Here is a 20,097-nt window from a genome sequence, read left to right on the forward strand (position 1 = left end):
TAGAAGATATTTATCAATTAATGTCAAAGGTAATCTTTTGTGCTGGTGGAATGGTTAATCATGGTGTCCCACAACGGTTCATCATGGTGTCCCACAGGGCTATCGATGCTTTTCTTGGTGTTTTCTAATATTTCCATCTCTTTTATTATGTAGATGACCTGTAACTTTATTAGTAACAAAATCATGGTACTGTATTCTACAGGTGAGTGTGCTTGCTTTGAGTAATATGCAGATGACGCACAACTTCATAAAATTTACTGACTACCCTGTCCACTGGTGTACAAGTCAATTATGGCGTCCCACTTTGGTGTGTATCAGTTTTTCCTGCCTCAAACTGAGGGAGAGGTCATTCACGTCACACCCGACATCCAACTTTTGCAGCACTGGTCTAATAAATCATGATGTTAGAGTTTAGAGCTGGAAGAGCCCCGGAATTAGGCACCCTACAGATTTTATATGCAGGAAAAACACTGCTTATCGTAAAATGATAAGAAAACACTCTTTATTGTATGTTATAAAGCAGATAACATAATTTATTAATCAACAAATGTGTCTATGCTCCCAGGTTGAACGTTTGCCTTCACTTTCTTTTGTGGTGCAGATGTCAATCTGAATTCCCCTAACAAGGGTCTGCCTGTGGAACATTCCGGGAGCCTGGTCGATTTTCCGGCAGAGGGCGTGCTGGAGAATTCTGGCAGCCCCCTGCCAGCAGGCCTGACAGAGGAGGAAGCTGAGGAGCTTCGCAACGAGGTTACCAAGGTGATGCCAAATTGTTTCCGATGCATTGTTTTGTCACTTTATGCTCTTCCTTTTTTGTCGCGTCCCATCTTTGTCATTTGTGCATTCTTTTGTCCCGTCCCATAATTTTGTCGTTTTGTGCAATTTGGGCAATATTCTCCCATTAATGGGACCACTCTAAGACACTTTGTACAACAGCATGTGTTTTTTTACATTTTTTATTCTGTATAAAATAAATCCAATAAAAATAATTTCATCAGAATACTGTGCTTACAACTGAACACGTTTGGAGGTCCATCATCAAAAAGTGGGTGAGCCAGCCATAGTTTATCAGTGGTGCCCTGTAACTAGCTTTCGCCAAAGATTTGGGTGTTGAACATATTTCTCATTTGACATAGATCAAATAAAAACAAATGATTCATAATATAACTCACCATCGTGTCATTTCAATGACCGCAGTTGTTTTTGCTTTCAGACTCCGAGCTTCCAGCAGCATATCTGAAGCTGAAAAGCTCCTTGCAGATGTACGCATTGCCTGCATGGTGCTGCTATTTTTCGCCTATTAATAAGATATTATACAGCAGCTGAAATAAGTATTTAACACGTCACCATTTTTCTCACTAAATATACTTCCAAAGGTGCTATTGACCTGAAAATTTCACCAGATGTTGGGAACAACCCAAGTTATCCATAGATACAATTAAAATAGAACCAATAAATTAATTTGAGTAAAAATATGAAATGACACAGGGAAAAAGTATTGAACACATGAAGAAAGGGATGTGCAATAAGTCATGGAAAGCCAAGACAACACTTCAAATCTATCAATAATCAAACAGCAATCCAGTCCCTTGTCAGTGCAAAAGAATATCAGCTGGTTCAGTCCTAATTGATGGCCTACAGAAAGGTCTTATTGCCAAGGTGTGAGTCAAGACACATCTCATGTTGGGTAAGAGCAGAGAGCTGTCCCAAGACCATTGCAAACTAATTGTTAGAAAACATAACCATGGCATTGGTTACAGGCGCATATCTAAGTTTCTGAACGTTCCAGTGAGCACGGTTTGGGCCATAATACGTAAGTGGAAAGGCAATCACCATAAATTTGCCTCGATCAGGTGCTCCTCGCAAAAATTGTGACAGAGGAGTGCAAAGAATAATCAGAAGAGTTGTCTCAGAGCCAAGGACCACCTGTGGAGAGCTGGAAACTTGGAATTTGCAGGTACTGTTGTCAAAAGGAAAATGGTGACCTGCCGCCATGACCTGTATGCACGCTCGCCATGCAAGACCCCATTGCTGGGGAGGAAAAAAAAGCATGTCAAAGCTGGTTTAGTTTGCTGAACAAGATTTGGACAAGCCAGTTGAATACAGGGAGAATACAGTCTGGGCTGATGAGAGCAAAATTTAACTCTTTGGATGCCATAATGCACACCACGTTTGGAGGAGAAATGGCACTTCACATCACCCTGAAAAACACCATACCAACAGGGAAGTTCAGAGGTGGGAACGTGGTGTCAGGCAGCTTTTCAACAAATGGTACAGGTAAACTTCACATTATTAAAGGAAGGATGAATAGGCAAATGTACCGAGACATTCTTGACAGAGATTGGCTGCCATCTACGAGGATGATGAAAATTAAACGAGGGTGGTCATTTCAGCGGGATAATGATCCCAAACATACTGCTAATGAAACTCTCAATTGGTTTCAATTAAAAAAAAAAAAGCTGCTAGAATGGCCCAGCCAATCACCTGACTTGAATCCAATCGAAAATCAGAGCACACCCACAAGGGTGTGTAAATGACAGATTAGAGTTAATGGGAGACTGGAGGCAGCCAGAAAAGCGTGCGGTGCGCAAGCAAACAAAATGTTGCAGGTGTAGAGAGCTTTTTCTTTGCTTTATTGCTCAGCCGTGGGAAGTTCATTTCATGCTGCATGCATTGAAGTGGATCCACATGTTGATAAATGACTGCTGTTTCACCGTATAAATGGGCATCGTGACTGACAATGTGCAGGGTGTCTGACTCCATGATTGACACTCTTATCATACGCAAAACAAGTGAAAATGATTCTGCTGTTGTTGTCAGTTTCTTAGTGGAAGTCTCTGGGCTCCTAGTTGCGCACAGACCAGTATTTCTCCTAATTTTCTGTATGTCCCTGTTTCAAATTCGGATCAAGTTGGTCGCGCAACTCCCTATGGTTGCAAGAGCCTCTGAGCAAATTTTATGGCACTTTGAAGCACACTGTTTTTTTCTTCTTGTCTGACGCTGTAAACACAAACCAGTTCCGAATGACGAACAGAACAGTCTCTGTTCGTCGGCATGTTGTCAGCATAGCAGTGCACTTCAGTAGGGGTGCACGTAAGTTGCAAAGAAATTTAGTTTTTTTAAATTAAATTAAATTAATTTAAAAAACAACAACAACAAAAAAACATCCTGATGGCAAAAATCGATGGATTTTATCGATTAATCAGCCAGCCCTGTCTCTTTTGTCACGTCCCATTGTTTTGTAATTTTGTTCACATCTCGTTTCTCATGTCCCATCATTTTGCTTGTCGCGGGCGTTCTTGTTGCCACTTAGCTGCAGGAAGTAGGGTCTTGTATGCATTCCGTCTCTGCTGCTTTTCAGGTGGAGGAGGAGATCAGCACCCTGCGCCAGGTTCTGGCCGCCAAGGAGAGACATGCCACAGAGCTTAAGAGGAAACTGGGCCTCAGTCCTCTCAATGAGCTCAAGCAGAATCTCATCAAGAGCTGGCAGGATGTCCAGACCTCCAACGCGTATGTATCTGTGTATACCTTCATCTTCATGCTTTCACACAGATGCCATTTAGCTGTGCACGGCCTTCTGGTATGTGTTTTTGTTTATTCATGATGCCTAGTGCAAAATACAAGCTCCATTGACCTTTTGCGATGCAGCTCTGACTAGAAAAAGGCCTGTTGCACAACAGATGATTGACCCTCGCACATACAGTTAGTATAACCGACTCGCTGCAACAGCATAACGGCGACCCCTGGTTTTCTTATCGGGAATCAACGTTTTGACGCTCCATATATACTGCTGTATTATTTTTTTATTAAACCATAAACAACATGGTGTGATTGTCAAGGAAGAAGCAGATTGCCCTGGCCACTGTAGAATATTATAATAATACGAAGTGAGTAAATGGGTATGAAACGGAGAGAATGTGGGGTTTTTTTCGGCTCTCGGCAGTAATCTCTATAATTCATTGGCTGGAGTCGTGTACTTCTGAAACAGAGGCTCTCCACTCTTCGCTCATTAGCTTAGCCACAGGTACGTGTGTAATTACAAATATATCTGAGTATTATTGGAAAACACTGTACTGTATGTGTACCTGTATATTTGGGGTGGAACAGTTCACAAAATCCATGGTTTGGATTTCAGTTTTGTGGTCAGGATTTTCGGTTCGGTTCTGTATATGTTGACTGTTAGTATGATTATCCTAACAGTCATTCATTTATGACGTCCTGTATAATTAGGTTAAAAGGGAAAGAATGAGGCAGTCGGACATTTGACACAATATGACAGTTCAAAGTAGGAGAGATTCTGGCTGCAAGAGGAGAGACATTACTAATTTCAACATCCATCCATCCATCCATTTTTTGAGCCGCTTCTCCACACTAGGGTCGCGGGCGTGCTGGAGCCTATCCCAGCTATCTTCGGGCAGGAGGCGGGGTACACCCTGAACTGGTTGCCAGCCAATTGCAGGGCACATACAAACAAACAACAATTCACACTCACATTCACACCTACGGGCAATTAAGAGTCGTCAATTAACCTACCATGCATGTTTTTGGGTTGTGGGAGGAAACCGGAGTGCCCGGAGAAAGCCCACGCAGGCACGGGGAGAAGATGCAAACTCCTCATAGGCTGGGCCGGGGATTGAACCCCGGTCCTCAGAACTGTGAGGCAGACGCTCTAAGCAGTCGGCCACCGTGCCGCCTAATTCCAACGTTCTTTTCATTTATATGGCAGAGAAAAACAAATAGGGGCCCATAACATAAAAAACTTTCCCTTTTTAAAATGTAATAGACCCAAAACATAACTGGTCAAAAACTTGATAAAAGTCCTGCGACTCTTACGTCCACTACATTAGGAGACATCTTGAAAGGTTAAGGAGCTGCAGACAGGACCAGCGATCATGCTACGAGTGTGTAACTAGTGCTACGAATGAGTGAGTTGTGAGTTAAGTCAACTCGTGAGTGGCGAAAAAACAAACAAACGGATAATCAGAATTTTCACACTCAAATCAAAGAACAACTACTTGTGCAACTGTTGCCATGCCTCATATACTTAAAACAACAGCAAGTATTCCACGATTTTTTTTTTTTACCTCCATGTGTTTACGGGCACAGCCATTTTGACAGTGTTTGTTGTGTAAAGGTTGTTAGCTTAGTTAGCTCGGGCCCACCGTCATAGTTACAAAGTCAAAATCACTGCATGGTCGCAATTTCAGCAAGTGCTGGCGATCATACGCTAAATTACTTTGGATATTGACTATATTTGGTGTTGTAGGCAAAGTATTTTGGTGAAAATATAAATGACTCTCTCAAGCAGCACCCAATGCCCTCGCTGGCATCTTTGAGCGCCGACTCTCTGTCATGCCCGCAAACGTCTCCACCTTTTTTTTTTTTTTTTTTTTTTTTTTTTTTTTTTTATAAAAGGCAGTCAATTCAACTAGCTAGCTCTGACCAGCTAGCTAAACTGTTAAATTATCTCACCTGTCTTTGAGTTTTGTAGTGACAGATGAAGTTAAACATTGTTGTTGTTGTCTTTAATGCGCATGTACCAAACCATGCAGGTTGTAATCCTCTTTTTGCAGACTTCATCGACAACATAATCCTTGAATCCAAATTATTTTAGGAGCTCCTTCCATCGTTGGTCATGCAAGGAGCTACGTCACACTGGCAAGTGTGCATGAATGGAGACTGTCGCCATGTTGGCGCAAATAACCCCCCGAAATGTTTCTTTCTTGCAAAAAAAGCTGGCAGCCTGGATGAATATACAGACACTGTCACATCCTATATCAGTTTCTGTGAAGAGGTTTGTGTACCAACAAAATCATTTCGGACATTCAACAACAACAAGCCGTGGTTCACTGCTAAACTTAAGAAGCTTCGCCAAGCTAAGGAAGATGCATATCAGAGCGGGGACAGGGCCCTGTATAATCGAGCTAGAAACCAGCTTACTAAAGAAATTAACATTGCAAAGAGGATATATGCAGCAAAGATGGAAAAACAGTTTAGCGCGAACGACTCTAAATCAGTCTGACATGCATTCCAATCGCTGACTAATTACAAGCGACGATCCCCCCAAGCTGAGAACAATAGCACACTAGCCAACGACTTGAATACCTTCTACTGCAGATTTGAAAAGGACAGTTTCACACCACACACCCACCCGGTCCATCCTGTTTCAAACGCTCCACCATCATTCCAGTCCCCAAGAAACCTGCAATCTCTGGTCTGAATGACTACAGGCCTGTCGCTTTGACATCTGTGGTCATGAAGTCCTTTGAACGTCTCGTGCTGGACCACCTCAAGAGTGTCACAGGTCCCCTGCTGGACCCCCTGCAGTTTGCCTACCAAGCGAACAGGTCTGCGGATGATGCAGTCAACATGGGACTGCACTTCATCCTAGAACACCTCGACAGTGCAGGGACCTACGCGAGGATCCTGTTTGTGGACTTCAGCTCAGCGTTCAACACCATCATCCCTGAACTCCTTTCAACCAAGCATCTCCAACTCAGCGTCTCATCTGCCATCTGCCAGTGGATTTACAGCTTTCTGACGGGCAGGACACAGCAGGTCAGGCTGGGGGAGGCCACCTCATCCACACGCAGCATCAGCACTGGGGCGCCCCAAGGTTGTGTCCTCTCTCCGCTGCTCTTCTCTCTCTACACGAACGACTGCACCTCAGCGAACCCGACTGTCAAGCTCCTGAAGTTTGCAGATGACACCACTGTCATCGGCCTCATCAAGGACGGTGACGAGTCTGCATATCGACAGGAAGCGGAGCGGCTGGAGCTGTGGTGCGGCCGACACAACCTGGAGCTGAACACGCTCACGACTGTAGAGATGATCGTGGACTTCAGGAGGCATCCTTCGCCACAGCTGCCCCTCACGTTGTCCAGCTGCCTTGTGTCAAACGTCGAGACCTTCAAGTTCCTGGGAATTACAATCTCTCAGGACCTGAAGTGGACGACCAACATCAACTCCGTCCTCAAAAAGGCCCAGCAGAGGATGAACTTCCTGCGGCTTCTGAGAAAGCACGGCCTGCCACCGGAGCTGCTGAGACAGTTCTACACAGCGGTCATCGAATCAGTCCTGTGTTCTTCCATCACAGTCTGGTTTGGTGCTGCTACAAAAAAGGACAAACTCCGACTGCAACGGACAATCAAAACTGCTGAAAGGATTGTCGGTACCCCCCTACCCACCGCTGAGGACTTGCACGCTGCCAGAACTAAGACAAGGGCGTGCAAAATCCTCTCGGACCGTCTGCACCCCGGTCACCAGCTCTTCCAGCTCCTTCCCTCAGGTAGGCGCTACCGATCAACGCAAACTAGAACTAGTAGACATTCCAACAGCTTCTTCCCTCTTGCGATCAACTTCTTAAACACCGAACCTATAATTCCATCACAACAAGCTGGAATTTTTTTGACTTGCGTTCGTTGTCACATTTCTGTGGGGCCAATTCTGTATTACTCGTGCACTCACTGTAGTTGTCTCGCCCTGCTGCACTATTTGCATATACTGGCCACTCATGCCAGAGTAGCATCTGCTCCATTTGCACACTGATTGAGGAGTATCTGTAACATTTGCACAACCAACATTGTCCCAGATGATCGCACTACTCGTCACTTTAAACCGCATACACTCCTTGAAGTCTCAGCGCCCTTTGCACAATGGTCATTGCACCGGACTATTGCAATATTAGTCATTCGAACTGCTCTAAGTGCTAGAGGACTCTGCATCTTTTTGCACAATTGTTTTTTGTCAATGTCTATGTCTCCAAAGTGTTTTGTAAATTGACTGTCTGTTGTACTAGAGCGGCTCCAACTACCGGAGACAAATTCCTTGTGTGTTTTGGACATACTTGGCAAATAAAGATTATTCTGATTCTGATTCTGATAAGCGATTCAGAAAATGAATTGATGGATGGATGGTTTTATGTCGTGAAGATAGACCCTCTGAGTCTATCTTCAGTCCCTCTGAGTTTATTTCTAATCCTTTCCAACCTGGGCACTCCTCAGAGAGCATGAACGTTGTCATTTCAGCCACTTCCAGCTCTGCTTCCTGTTGTCTCTTCAGCGCCCCTGTCTCTAATCCGTACGTCATGGCTTGCCTCACCACTGTCATTATAAACTTTGTCCTTCATCCTAGCAGAGACTCTTGCCTTATAACACACCTGACACTTTCCTCTACCTGTTCCAACCTGCTTGGACCAGTTTCTTCACTTCCTTACCCCACTCACCATTGCGCTGGACTGTTGACACAAAAGTATTTAAAGTCCTCCACTCTCGCTATCACTTCTCCCTCCAGCCTCACTTTTCCCCTTCCATCCTTCTCATTCATGCACATGCATATGCATTGAGCCTAGGGCGACGTTAAAGCTTGTAGGGGCAAAGTGTCTGTGAATTCTGTTTGTGGACAGCACAAAAAACAAAATATTAAGGATGCAAGTTCTGTACTGATAGCATACGTTTTGGTGTTGACAAAAACGTAAACCTTGTGAAAATTGGTTTAGAAATTAGCAAGTTATGACTTATTTTATGTACATACACTGCTTTTTCTTCTTTGTCTGTTTCTCTGTTAGACGTACTCTGTTTACGGGGTTTCCCCTAGTGTTCAGACTTCAAACTGAGACACCACAGTTGGCTAAAACAGGGCCTAGAACCAGATGACAAACCTGTGTTCCTAAAAAATCTGGTTAAATGATTTGCTCTTTCCGGTATTGCTTGAAAACCACATATTTTGATTGGCATTTTTGGGGACCATTAGATGTTTGTGTTTTATTTTATTATTTATGGGTTTTCTCTCAGTCCTCAGATTTTCTCCCACATCCCAAAAACATGCCATTGTAGGTGAATTGAAAAGTCTAAATTGCCTGGAAGTGTGAATGTGAGTGTGAATGGTTGTTTGTTTATATGTTCCCTGCGATTGGCTGCCAACCAGTTCAGGGTGTACCCCGGCTCTCGCCCAGAGTCAGCTGGGATAGGCTCCACCATACCCTCGACCCTAGTCAGAATAAGCACTACGGGAAATGGATGGAAGGACAAAAGAGGTATTTTATGAACAAATGGACAAAATATAATGGAAACTTGCCGTTAATTTTATATAATCTTAAGAAATGCAAGACATTTTATTTATTATATACTGTTTAATTAATCGGCTGATTAATCTATCTGATTTTATTGAATTTTTTATTGTTATTATTTTTTTAAATGTATTTCCCCCCTGCCAAATAACTGTCTGCATTGGGCAAAAAAAAAATAAAAAATCCATATCGTTTGGGCCCTAGTATTTATAGATGACAACCTTGGCAGTAAAATATCAAATGTTGAATACATGTTGAGGTATATGAGAGAATCACAAGGTGCATTGCTATTTATTGATCCTGCTGTTGTTTCTTCAGATATGTGTCTGCCTCTGCTACTTTGGATGACATTACCCGCTCTGACGCGTGAGTTGACTCATTTGTCCTGTTTCTCTGTCTGGCCTGACTTGACCTAACTTGTTGGCTTCTTTGGTGGAATTTTTTTTTCTTTGCTGGAGCTAAATAAGAATTTTGTACGAAAAACAAAAACATAAATGATGACTGAATATTTACTGCCAATTAGTGTAACTTTTGCTGTTGCCTTGCAGAGAAAAGTTTTCACCTTGGCAAGTGCCACTGTAATATAATTTTCACAATAACTCTGTTCGTTTGTTTTTATGTCTAGAGTCCTCGAAAGGATTGTTCGCAAAGAGATACCTTGTAACACACAGTATGAGTATTTCAACGCAGTGTGTGTGACGTCTGCTGAACCCCTGAAATTTAGACCACTATCTCACTGACCTGGAGACTAGTTGACGACCTCATGGAGACTCGAGTCTCCGCTGGTTGCGTCTCCTGGAGTCTCTTGGTGATTCACTGAGGCGCCAAGGAGTGGTGAAATCGAACAAACGGTTAAGGAACAAAAAGTTACAGGACATCCACTTTTTAATCTCAGCAAGACACGACTCCAGATTAGAGCAATTGCGCAGGCTAGTTTATTTTTAAAGGCATGTATAGCTGAGTATCATCGGCATAACGGTCAATGGTAATCTTATAATCTGCATATGATTTCGCCAAGTGGCAGCATGTAAATATTGATCAAAAGAAGGCAGAGCTCCGATCCCTGCGGGACTCCGCAGGTGACATCATAATACTCAGAGGTCATATTACCATGAATTATACAGTGTGTCCTATCTGAGAGATAAAATCTAAACCAAGAAAGTGCTTGGCCTGTAATACCGATATGCGTTTCGAGATGATCTAGTTGTGTATTGTGATCGTTACCAAAGGCAGCAAAGAGGTCGCGTAATGTTAGTATTGGTGAGGTGTTGTAATCCATAGCTAGTTAAAAGATCATTCGTCACGTTTCTAAAGGCCGTTTCAGTAGATTGGTCTGCCCTGAATCCTGATTGAAGAAGTTCAAATAGATTGCTAGAGGTCATTTGATCATTAAGCTGTTGCACACCAATTTTTCAAGAATTTTTTTAAATAAATGGGAGAGCGGCCGGCCGATAATTGCAAAGACTCTCTGAGTTGAGGTTGGGTCTTTTGAGTAAGGGTGGAAAAATGGCTGTCTTGAAAGCTGCAGGTACAGTGCTGGAGGAGAGTGATACATTTGTATTTAAGATTGAAGGTCCTAAGATTAAAAACAGCTCCTTAAAGGTCAGAGGACAAAGATTTTAAAATTTTTCTTGATGACTCTAGAACCCCTTTACAAACCACATCTGCCATTTCAAAGTGATTATATGGCAGTTATACAGCAGTTAAATCGATAAATATGATGCAGAATGCGCCTTCTGCTTTTTGCATCCCGTGCCTTCCGGTCTTCGTCTCTTTCCGGCGCTGTGACGTCACACAAGCCAAACATCTTGTTCATTTGGCATTGTGTGCTATTGTTCCATGCTGTTGTTCTCATCCTAGTATATTTGTTGTCGTATGATTTATTTATTTATTTATTTTTTAACGATGTCACAATGGTTTATTGTGTGGCATTTGGTTGTCCAAATGGTGCAGGCAACGGCAGGAGATTTTTTTTGGCTTTCCAAGTGAAGAAGGAATATGTGACCAGTGCATAGTAAAAGTCACTCGACAGGGGAAGAAACATGCTCAGCTATGGGTTCCTCACAAACATTCCAAACTCTGTGCCGATCACTTCGAAGCGGCGTGCTTTGAGAAAGCATTGGATACACAGGTGTAGTTAGGCAGAGGCTGAAACCAGCTGTGGTGCCAACTATTTTTCCTACAGCCATCGGGACTTCAACCGCCAGCAAGAGAACTAAATCTCGCAGCAGAGAAGCGGCACAGACAGGAGGTGAGCATTTCGTTGTATATACCTAAGACTCTTATCATGGTTACTATGCACTGGGGAATAGGAAAAAAAAGACCCACAGTACTTTTCAGTACTGTCGTCTTTACTTTTGCCAATATGACAAGCCAAAAGACACATGGCAAAGACTTTGTGTGCGGCGTGTTATAACGCTACTCGAGCGAGGGGCACACAATATATAGGAATACTGCATCCTATGTAAAAGCTTGTGCCGTGTCACTGAAACATATATGAATATACAATGCGTATAGTCGTGCTAAAAAATATTGGCACCCCTGGGGGGGCATTATTTCAAGCCATGAGTGTCTAAAAAGACATGCTTTTGACATACCGTCACATTGAGCCAGTGGCCACTCTCTTTTTCTGTTGTACAGCTGCTACTTGGCTGCTCTCGTCGTCGTCACTGTCAGGTTCCGACCTGATCGGCTCAAACATGTACACTTTGACGATGCCAAGTTCAGTTGGGGGCTCCTGTACGTCGAAATCCTCCTCCTCCACATATTCCAAGACATTGCTCGCCATTGCGTATAGTGCGTAGCACGTTGTTTGTCAATTGCAACGTCACTTCTGGTAGCCCTTGCGCTGGATAGAGTAACCACACCACAGTGTCTTGAGCTTCGGGTATGTTCAGGGAGGACTCAATATGCGTCATAAAAAACTAATTTTTAGCTAAACTATGGTTGAAAACTTGCTGGAAGTTACGTGCATGTACAACCCCAATTCCATTGAAGTTGGGACGTTGTGTTAAACATAAATAAAAACAGAATACAATGATTTGCAAATCATTTTCAACCTATATTTAATTGAATACACTACAAAGACTAGACATTTAATGTTCAAACTGATAAACTTTGTTTTGAGCAAATAATCATTAACTTAGAATTTTATGGCTGCAACACGTTCCAAAAAAGCTGGGCCAGGGTCATGTTTACCACTGTGTTACATAATCTTTTCTTTTAACAACATTCAATAAACGTATGGGAACTGACGACACTAATTGTTGAAGCTTTGTAGGTGGAATTCTTTCCCATTCCTGCTTGATGTACAGCTTCAGCTGTTCAACAGTTCGGGGTCTCCGTTGTCGTATTTTGCGCTTCATAATGCGCCACACATTTTCAATGGGAGACAGTTCTGGACTGAAGGCAGGCCAGTCTAGTACCCTCACTCTTCTACTACGAAGCCACGCTGTTGTAACACGTGCAGAATGTTGTTTGCCATTGTCTTGCTAAAATAAGCAGGGGCATCCATGAAAAAGAAATTGCTTGGAAGGCAATATATGTTTCTCCAAAACCTGTATGTACCTTGCAGCATTAATGGTGCCTTCACAGATGTGTAAGTTACCCATGCCATTGGCACAAACTCAGCCTCATACCAGATGCTGGCTTTTGAACTTTGCATCCAGAACAGTCCAAAAGGTTCTTTTCCTCTTTGGCCCGGAGGACGTGACGTCCGCAATTTCCAAAAACAATTTGAAATGTGTACTCGTCGGATCACAGAAGACTTTTCCACTTTGCATCGGTCCATCTTAGATGAGCTCAGGCCCAGATAAGCCGGCCGGGTTTCCTGGTGTTGTTGATAAATGGTTTTTGCTTTTCATAGTAGAGTTTCAAGTTGCACTTACGGGTGAAGCACCAAACTGTATTGACTGACATTGGTTTTCTGAAGTGTTCCTGAGCCCATGTGGTGATATCCTTTACAGATTGATGTCGGTTTTTGATGCAGTGCCGGCTGAGGGATCGAAGGTCACAGGCATTCAATGTTGGTTTTCGGCCTTGCCGCTTACATGCAGTGATTTCTCCAGATTATGAAATGATGAAATCCCTAAATTCCTTGCAATTGTACGTTGAGGAACATTGTCCTTAAACTGTTCGACTATTTTCTCACGCACTTGTTCACAGTTCATTGCTTGTGAATGACTGAGCAATTCATGGATGCTCCCTTTTATACCCAATCATGGCACCCTCCTGTTCTTAATTAGCCTGTTCCCCTGTGGGATGTTCCAAACAGGTGTTTGAGCATTCCTCAACTTTCTCAGTCTTTTTTGCCACCTGTCCCAGCTTTTTTGGAACATGTTGCAGCCATAAAATTCTAAGTTAATGATTATTTGCTAAAAACAATAAAGTTTATCAGTTTGAACATTAAATATCTTGTCTTTGTAGTGCATTCAATTAAATAAAGGTTGAACATTATTTGCAAATCATTGTCCATCCATCCATCCATTTTCTACCGCTTATCTGAGGTCCGGTCGCTGGGGCAGTAGCTTTGGCAGGGACGCCCAGACTTCCCTCTCCCCAGCCACTTCATTAAGCTTCTGGTGAGGTGTTCCGGGCAAATCATTGTATTCTGTTTTTATTTGTTTAACACAACGTCCCAACTTCATTGGAATTGGGGTCCTATTACATAACATATTAACAATGCAAGTATGAATTTTAACTGACCCCATAACATCTTTGTCATCTGACCTCTAACGAGTTTCCCAGGAAGAGGGTAAAGGGCAAGCATGTTGTATGCTTTGCCGGGTTTTGTGAGACTGTCAAGGGATACTTCATCAAAATGAGAGAGGATAGCTGGAATTTTTTTTTAGTAAACAAATTGCATGAAATCATCATCTGAAAAGGAGGAGCTGTTGGAAGTAGGCTGCTTTTGGGTTAGCATTGCTCCTTTATCGAATAGGTATTTAGGGTTATTTTTATTAAGACAAATTATTTTGAAAAAAAAAACAGTTTTCGCTGAAACGATAGCTTGTTTGTATTTCAGTAAACTATCCCCCCATGGCTGACAGAAGACCAAGTTTAGTCGCACGGCATTTGCACTCAAGCTTCTGACAGGCTTGTTTTAGTTCTCTGGTTTCATCTATGAGCTGTTGGAGTGTAAGGGGTTATATCCTATGCAGGGCCCAAGGCCCCAGATTGCAAATTAATAAACTACCACCACACTCACCAATTTTTGCGTGTTCATTTTCTCTCAGGAAAGGTAAAACCAATCAAGAAACACACAGATCGTATTTTGAGCCGTTTATGGTTCTCAAGAGTTCATCAAAAATATGTTGACAGAATTCTGGGCGTTTTCTCTCCTGCCTAGAACCGAGCTTCGCGTCTGCGTTGCAGGTGGAGTGACAATGGCGCATCTTTCCCTGGTCGCCCCACAATTTTTAGATTACAACACAAGTACGGGGAGGGGGGTGTTCCTCCTCACAGCTGGCTTATCTCAGTTGGCTCCTGGTCATCCTGAGCTGCCGTCTTCCCGCCTTTCTCTGGTGGATGACTCGTTTTCCTGTAGTTGTCAACTAGAACATTCCGCAGCCTTCCTCTTTTGCAAGATCCTGTCAGCAACGTGTCCAAACACACACACTGCAAGCATATTGCACAAGCTAAAATGTTTCCAGGTTACTGTGGGGCCACTAGTGTAAGAAATCTCATACTGAATACTAAATCTGTGAATACTATATGAATTGATAACATAAGAATTCTATTGTATGGTTAATACGACAATTCATAACGTGTATTCTATTCTATGGCTAGTATAACAGAACCAAGGAGTAAATTTCTTAGGACGCTTTTTAAGTCTAAATGGCGCTACAGTTTTCGAGCGTTACACAGAGCCACAAAAAAATGTTTGTGAGATTATCAATAGGACACACGTAAGAAGGAAATAAGGCAATTGCTGAGGGTAATAGCTCAGCGAGTGTAGCAGTAGTTGAATAACTAATATTATGGCTGCTATAGCTTTGGTTGTGTCAGAAAAATGACAATGGGCAAAGACTTCAAATTTATGAAGTAATGGTCGGACATAGTAGTGGTATAGGGAAGTACCATTACATTTGAGGTCGCAGTCCCCCGGGGTAAAACCAAATCTAAAGTAATATTGTTATTATGCGTCTGTTCAGGCGGAATGGGGGACGACTGGTTAGCACATCTGCCTCAAAGTTCTGTGGACCTGGGTTCAAATCCGGGCCTTGTCTGTGTGCAGTCTGCATGTTCGCACTCTGTGCCTGCATGGGTTTTCTCCGGGTACTCCGGTTTCCTCCCACATCCCCAAAACTTGCATGATAGGTTAATTGAAGACTTTAAATTGCTCATAGGTGTGAATGTGAGTGTGAATGGTTGTTTGTTTATATGTGCCCTGCGATTGGCTGGCAACCAGTTCAGGGTGTACCCCGCCTCTTGCCTCGAATTCCGCTGAGATTGGCTCCAGCACACCCACGTCCCTAGTGAGGATAGCTGGTATGGAAAGTAATGTATTAATGGCATGAAACCAAAAGTGTCAATTATTGTTTGACACTGTTTGCAGAGGTTCCGACAGGGAATTCATATGAATATTAGTCACCCATGATAAATCTATTGTCTGCGTGTCACCAAATCAGCAATAAAATCTGAGACCGCGATAGATTACTGCAAGATAATACGGCAATGGTGTTTTGGATTGCTTAATGAGAGCTTTGTTTTAAAGTTTTAGAGTTGATGTTTGGGCTAGTGCTAAGGTTAAAAAGGGATTCTTAGATGAGGGCGACACCCCTCCTCTTTTTTTTTTTTTCTTAAACCATATTTTTTATCAATCTATACACAGCATACAGAACAATGTCAGACAATGTGACAGTTGAACGAATAACAAATAATCAACAAGAATGAACAAAAGAAATCCCAACCATTGCTGGTATACTTCCCCGGTAAAAGAAAGTAATAATAATGAGAAAGATAAGGCATACATCGAGTATAGAAAAGAAAAAGTGATTAGACAAAATACCTTCAGATATGACCTCATTGCACAATATCACTTAAAATTACTCTATCAGCAGCTCAGTCCGATACTAAAATAAGTTGGGTGTCATAAAAAAGGATAAAACTGGTTCTAGATCGTACTGAATTTTCATGATTGTCCAGAGATCGACAGTCTAATTTTTTCAAGTCGTAAAAAAATATGACATCCATTTGCCATTGTTAGTGAGTAGGAGGTGGGATGGATTTCCACATCAACAAAATTTGCCTTCGGGCCAGAAGGGTAACACGGCCCATGACATATTTTTGTGAGGAGGAGAGGCTGAGTGGGGGCAACGGAACACCAAAAATAGCTAATGGGTTCGATGGAACCCGTACACCTAGGATTGTAGACAAAGAAAAGAAGACTTCCAGCCAATATTTAGATAGCCGTGGACGCCGCCAAAACATATGGCGTAATTAGCAGGGGTCTGATGACAATGGTTGCAAGCCAGTGACACATTGCCAAACATTCTAACCTAACATTCTTTAGTATAGTGAGCACGGTGAATTATTTTAAATTGAGTAAAACAGTGTTTGGCACAAAAATTATTGCACCCGATGAAGAACCTCATTCCAAATACTTCCCGAGATCTCCATTCCAAGGCGAGAGTCCCAGATTCATCTATGGGCCTGCAAAGAGTCTGATCTTAGTTTAGGAATGTTTGAATATACAGTGGGTACGGAAAGTATTCAGACCCCCTTAAAATTTTCACTCTTTATTATAGTGCAGCCATTTGCTAAAATCACCCCCCCCCCCCCCATTGATGTAAACACAGCACCCATATTGAGAGAAAAAAACTGAATTCTTGACATTTTTGCAGATTTATTAAAAAATAAAAACTGAAATATCACACAGCCATAATTATTCAGACCCTTTGCTCAGTATTTACTAGAAGCACCCTTTTGAGCTAATACAGCCATGAGTTTTTTTGGGAATGATGCAACAAGTTTTACACACCTGGATTTGGTCATCCTCTGCCATTTCTCCTTGCAGATCCTCTCCATTTCTGTCAGGTTGGATGGTGAATGTTAATGGAGAGCCATTTTCAGGTCTCTCCAGAGATTGGCTCAATTGGGTTTAAGTCAGGGCTGGGCTATTCAAGAAAAGTCACAGAGTTGTGCCACTCCTTTGTTATTTTAGCTATGTGCTTTGGGTCATTGTCTTGTTGGAAGGTAAACATTCGGCCCAGTCTGACCTCCTGAGCACTCTGGAGAAGGTTTTTGTCCAGGATATCCCTGTACTTGGCCGCATTCATCTTTCCTTCAATTGACACTAGTTGTCCTGTCCCTGCAGCTGAAAAACACCCCCACACCATGATGCTGCCACCACCATGCTTCACTGTTGGGACTGTATTGGACATGTGATGATGTTCTAGAACTTTCTCCCATCTCCTGACTGCATCTCTGGAGCTCAGCCACAGTTATCTTTGGGTTCTTCTTTACCTCTCTCACCAAGGCTCTTCTCCCCCGATTGCTCAGTTTGGCCGGACGGCCAGCTCTAGGAAGGGTTCTGGTCGTCCCAAACGTCTTCCATTTAAGGATTATGGAGGCCACTGTGCTCTTAGGGACCTTAAGTGCAGCAGAAATCTTTTTGTAACTTTGGCCAGATCTGCGCCTTGCCACAATTCTGTCTCTGAGCTCTTCAGGCAGTTCCTTTGACCTCATGATTCTCATTTGCTCTGACATGCACTGTGTGCTGTAATGTCTTATATAGACAGGTGTGTGGCTTTCCTAATCAAGTCCAATCAGTATAATCAAACACAGCTGGACTCCGATGAAAGTGTAGAACCATCTCAAGGATGATCAGAAGAAATGAACAGCACCCGAGTTAAATATGAGTGTCACAGCAAAGGGTCTGAATACTTTTGTCTGTGATATTTAAGTTTTTCTTTTTTAATAAAAGCTGCAAAAATTTCAACAATTGCTTTTTTTCTGTCAATATGGGGTTGTGTGTATATTAATCAGGAAAACATTAACTTAAATGATTTTAGCAAATGGCTGCAATATAAGAGAGTGAAAAATTTAAGGGGATCTGAATACTTTCCGTACCCACTGTATAGACGACACAGCACCCTTAAAAGATGGCAGAACTTTCATGAAGCTGTCAACATCAGAATCAGGAGGTAAAGCCAGGAAACATGCATATGTCCTTGAAACAAAGCCTCTCACTTGAAGGTATCTAAAGAAATGGCCCTTCGGTAAAGAGAATTTACTTGCTTATTGTTGCAAGGAGGCAAACACCCCATTTATGAATAAATCCCTGACACATGTTCACATCCGCGAGCCCACATTGAGAAGGCATTATCCATCAAGGATGGGGGAAATTGATTATTATTAGCTTAGGGGGATTTGGTGGAAAGAGTTTGTAAACCAAAATACCGACGGAACTGCACCCATATTTTCAATGATGTAGCAACCACGGTATTTCTTACATACTTGGATATAGAAAAGCTGCGAGTGTAGGAAAGACAAGTGTTATGGGGTGTGTAGATTTAGCCTCTATTGTTAACCACATATGTGGAGCCTTAAGGTGTCAATGGTGAATCCCCAAATTTTAATTTCTTATATTCACCGCCCAATAATAAAATAACATTCGCTAATGCCCCCCCACACACACTCACAATTCCTTAGTTCTTTGAAGTGATTCCAGCCTAGGTTTAGGTGTTTTTCCATCCCAAACAAAGTCAAAAATTATATCAAGTTTTCGGATGTTGTTCATGTTCAGTTTGAGTCAGACCTCGCTTACCCCAGGCTCCCCTGCTACTTAGAACTAAGGGAGTCCTCACCGGGTCGCTGTTTAAATGGTTAAAGCTCCCTAAAGTTCCTGTGTATTACACAGTGAACCGTAACCGGAGACAGGAGCTTCCTTCAGCCGGTGTTGAGAGAGACTCATCTAGGTTCTCACAGCCAATTGTGAAGCGTCGGCCCCGCTCAAGTTAGGTTTTACTTTAACAGAGTAACCTTAATAGATGTCAAATACAACTCTAACTACACTTTTTTAAGGATGCTCTCTCAGGTATGGGTCCACACATTTTTAATTGACCTAGGTAGAATTATACGGTCTTGATACGACACCCAGGACCCGTTATTGTTTAAAATTATAGCTGAAATAACTTTTTAAAAATAGTTTGAATAATCAATGGCTGCATTGATTGTATGTTATTAGGTCTTTATTATTCTTAAAGGAAAAGGGACATTTTTTCTGTGCTCAGAAAAAGGTAATTTAATTGACAGGGTTTTTTGGACATACTTGGCAAATAAAGATGATTCTGAATTTAAACGCCAGGCTACATACGCCTTTGGACTTTTTTTTCATTTTTTTTTTAATAATATATGTCCATAGACACAGATGCGTGGTCAAACAGAACAATGGAATCGTATTTACACAGAAATTAAATTCAAAACTCTCTTATGTACTAAAAATAAATCTATATGGGTATATGTATGATGGAATTATTAAAAAAAAAAAAAAAAAAGTGTTTTTTGAAGGATTGAAGGTGCGCCAGGGATCGACCATTCCAAATTCCTCCATAAAATGTTTAATTACCTTAGCTGATTTAGACGACATGTTTGGAGCCGAAGATGATCTATCCAAATGGGGATTAATCCAACAACCCCCCCCCCCCCAATAACAAATTGAATTTATCAGGAAATAATGAGAAGAAATGTCTAAAAAACATTAGCATCGTCCTCATTTAGGAACATAAACATTTGCTAGTATTAGTTTCATATCATAAATCTGCCCTACAATAATCAAATACCTGCCGCAAGGATCTGTAATATCTTTTGTGTGAATAAAAGGAGTAGATTTCTGTAAAATTATTACTACACCCATAGCTCTGCTCGAAAAAGCTGAAAGATGAACCTGCCCCACCCAGCCTCTCAGTTTGGGCACAGCTGAGCTTTTCAGATGAGTTTCTTGTCAGTAGATGGTCTGAGTATTCAAATGTAAATAGTGCAATACCGTGCTATGTTTTATTGGGTTGTTCAAGCCCTTACAATTTAGA

The 20,097-nt window shown here is 42.1% G+C and overlaps 1 protein-coding gene across 6 annotated transcripts in view; it reads left to right on the plus strand.

Annotated features, from left to right (window-relative positions):
• Positions 1-20,097, plus strand: part of LOC133411620 (tumor protein D54-like) — a 132,505-nt gene that overhangs the window by 13,620 nt on the left and 98,788 nt on the right. For 5 of the 6 annotated variants that reach the window (XR_009769685.1, XM_061694195.1, XM_061694203.1 and 2 more), the window contains exons 2-4: positions 602-759; positions 3,362-3,510; positions 9,386-9,433. Coding sequence is in view for 5 of the 6 variants with exons in the window: in XM_061694195.1 (XP_061550179.1) it covers positions 602-759; positions 3,362-3,510; positions 9,386-9,433 (355 nt within the window). In the remaining variant the exon portion in view is untranslated. The remainder of the gene's footprint in view (positions 1-601; positions 760-3,361; positions 3,511-9,385; positions 9,434-20,097) is intronic. The other variant, XM_061694222.1, reaches the window with a different exon arrangement.

This window comes from Phycodurus eques, chromosome 1 (assembly GCF_024500275.1).
Source record: "Phycodurus eques isolate BA_2022a chromosome 1, UOR_Pequ_1.1, whole genome shotgun sequence".
Lineage (NCBI taxonomy): Eukaryota > Metazoa > Chordata > Actinopteri > Syngnathiformes > Syngnathidae > Phycodurus > Phycodurus eques.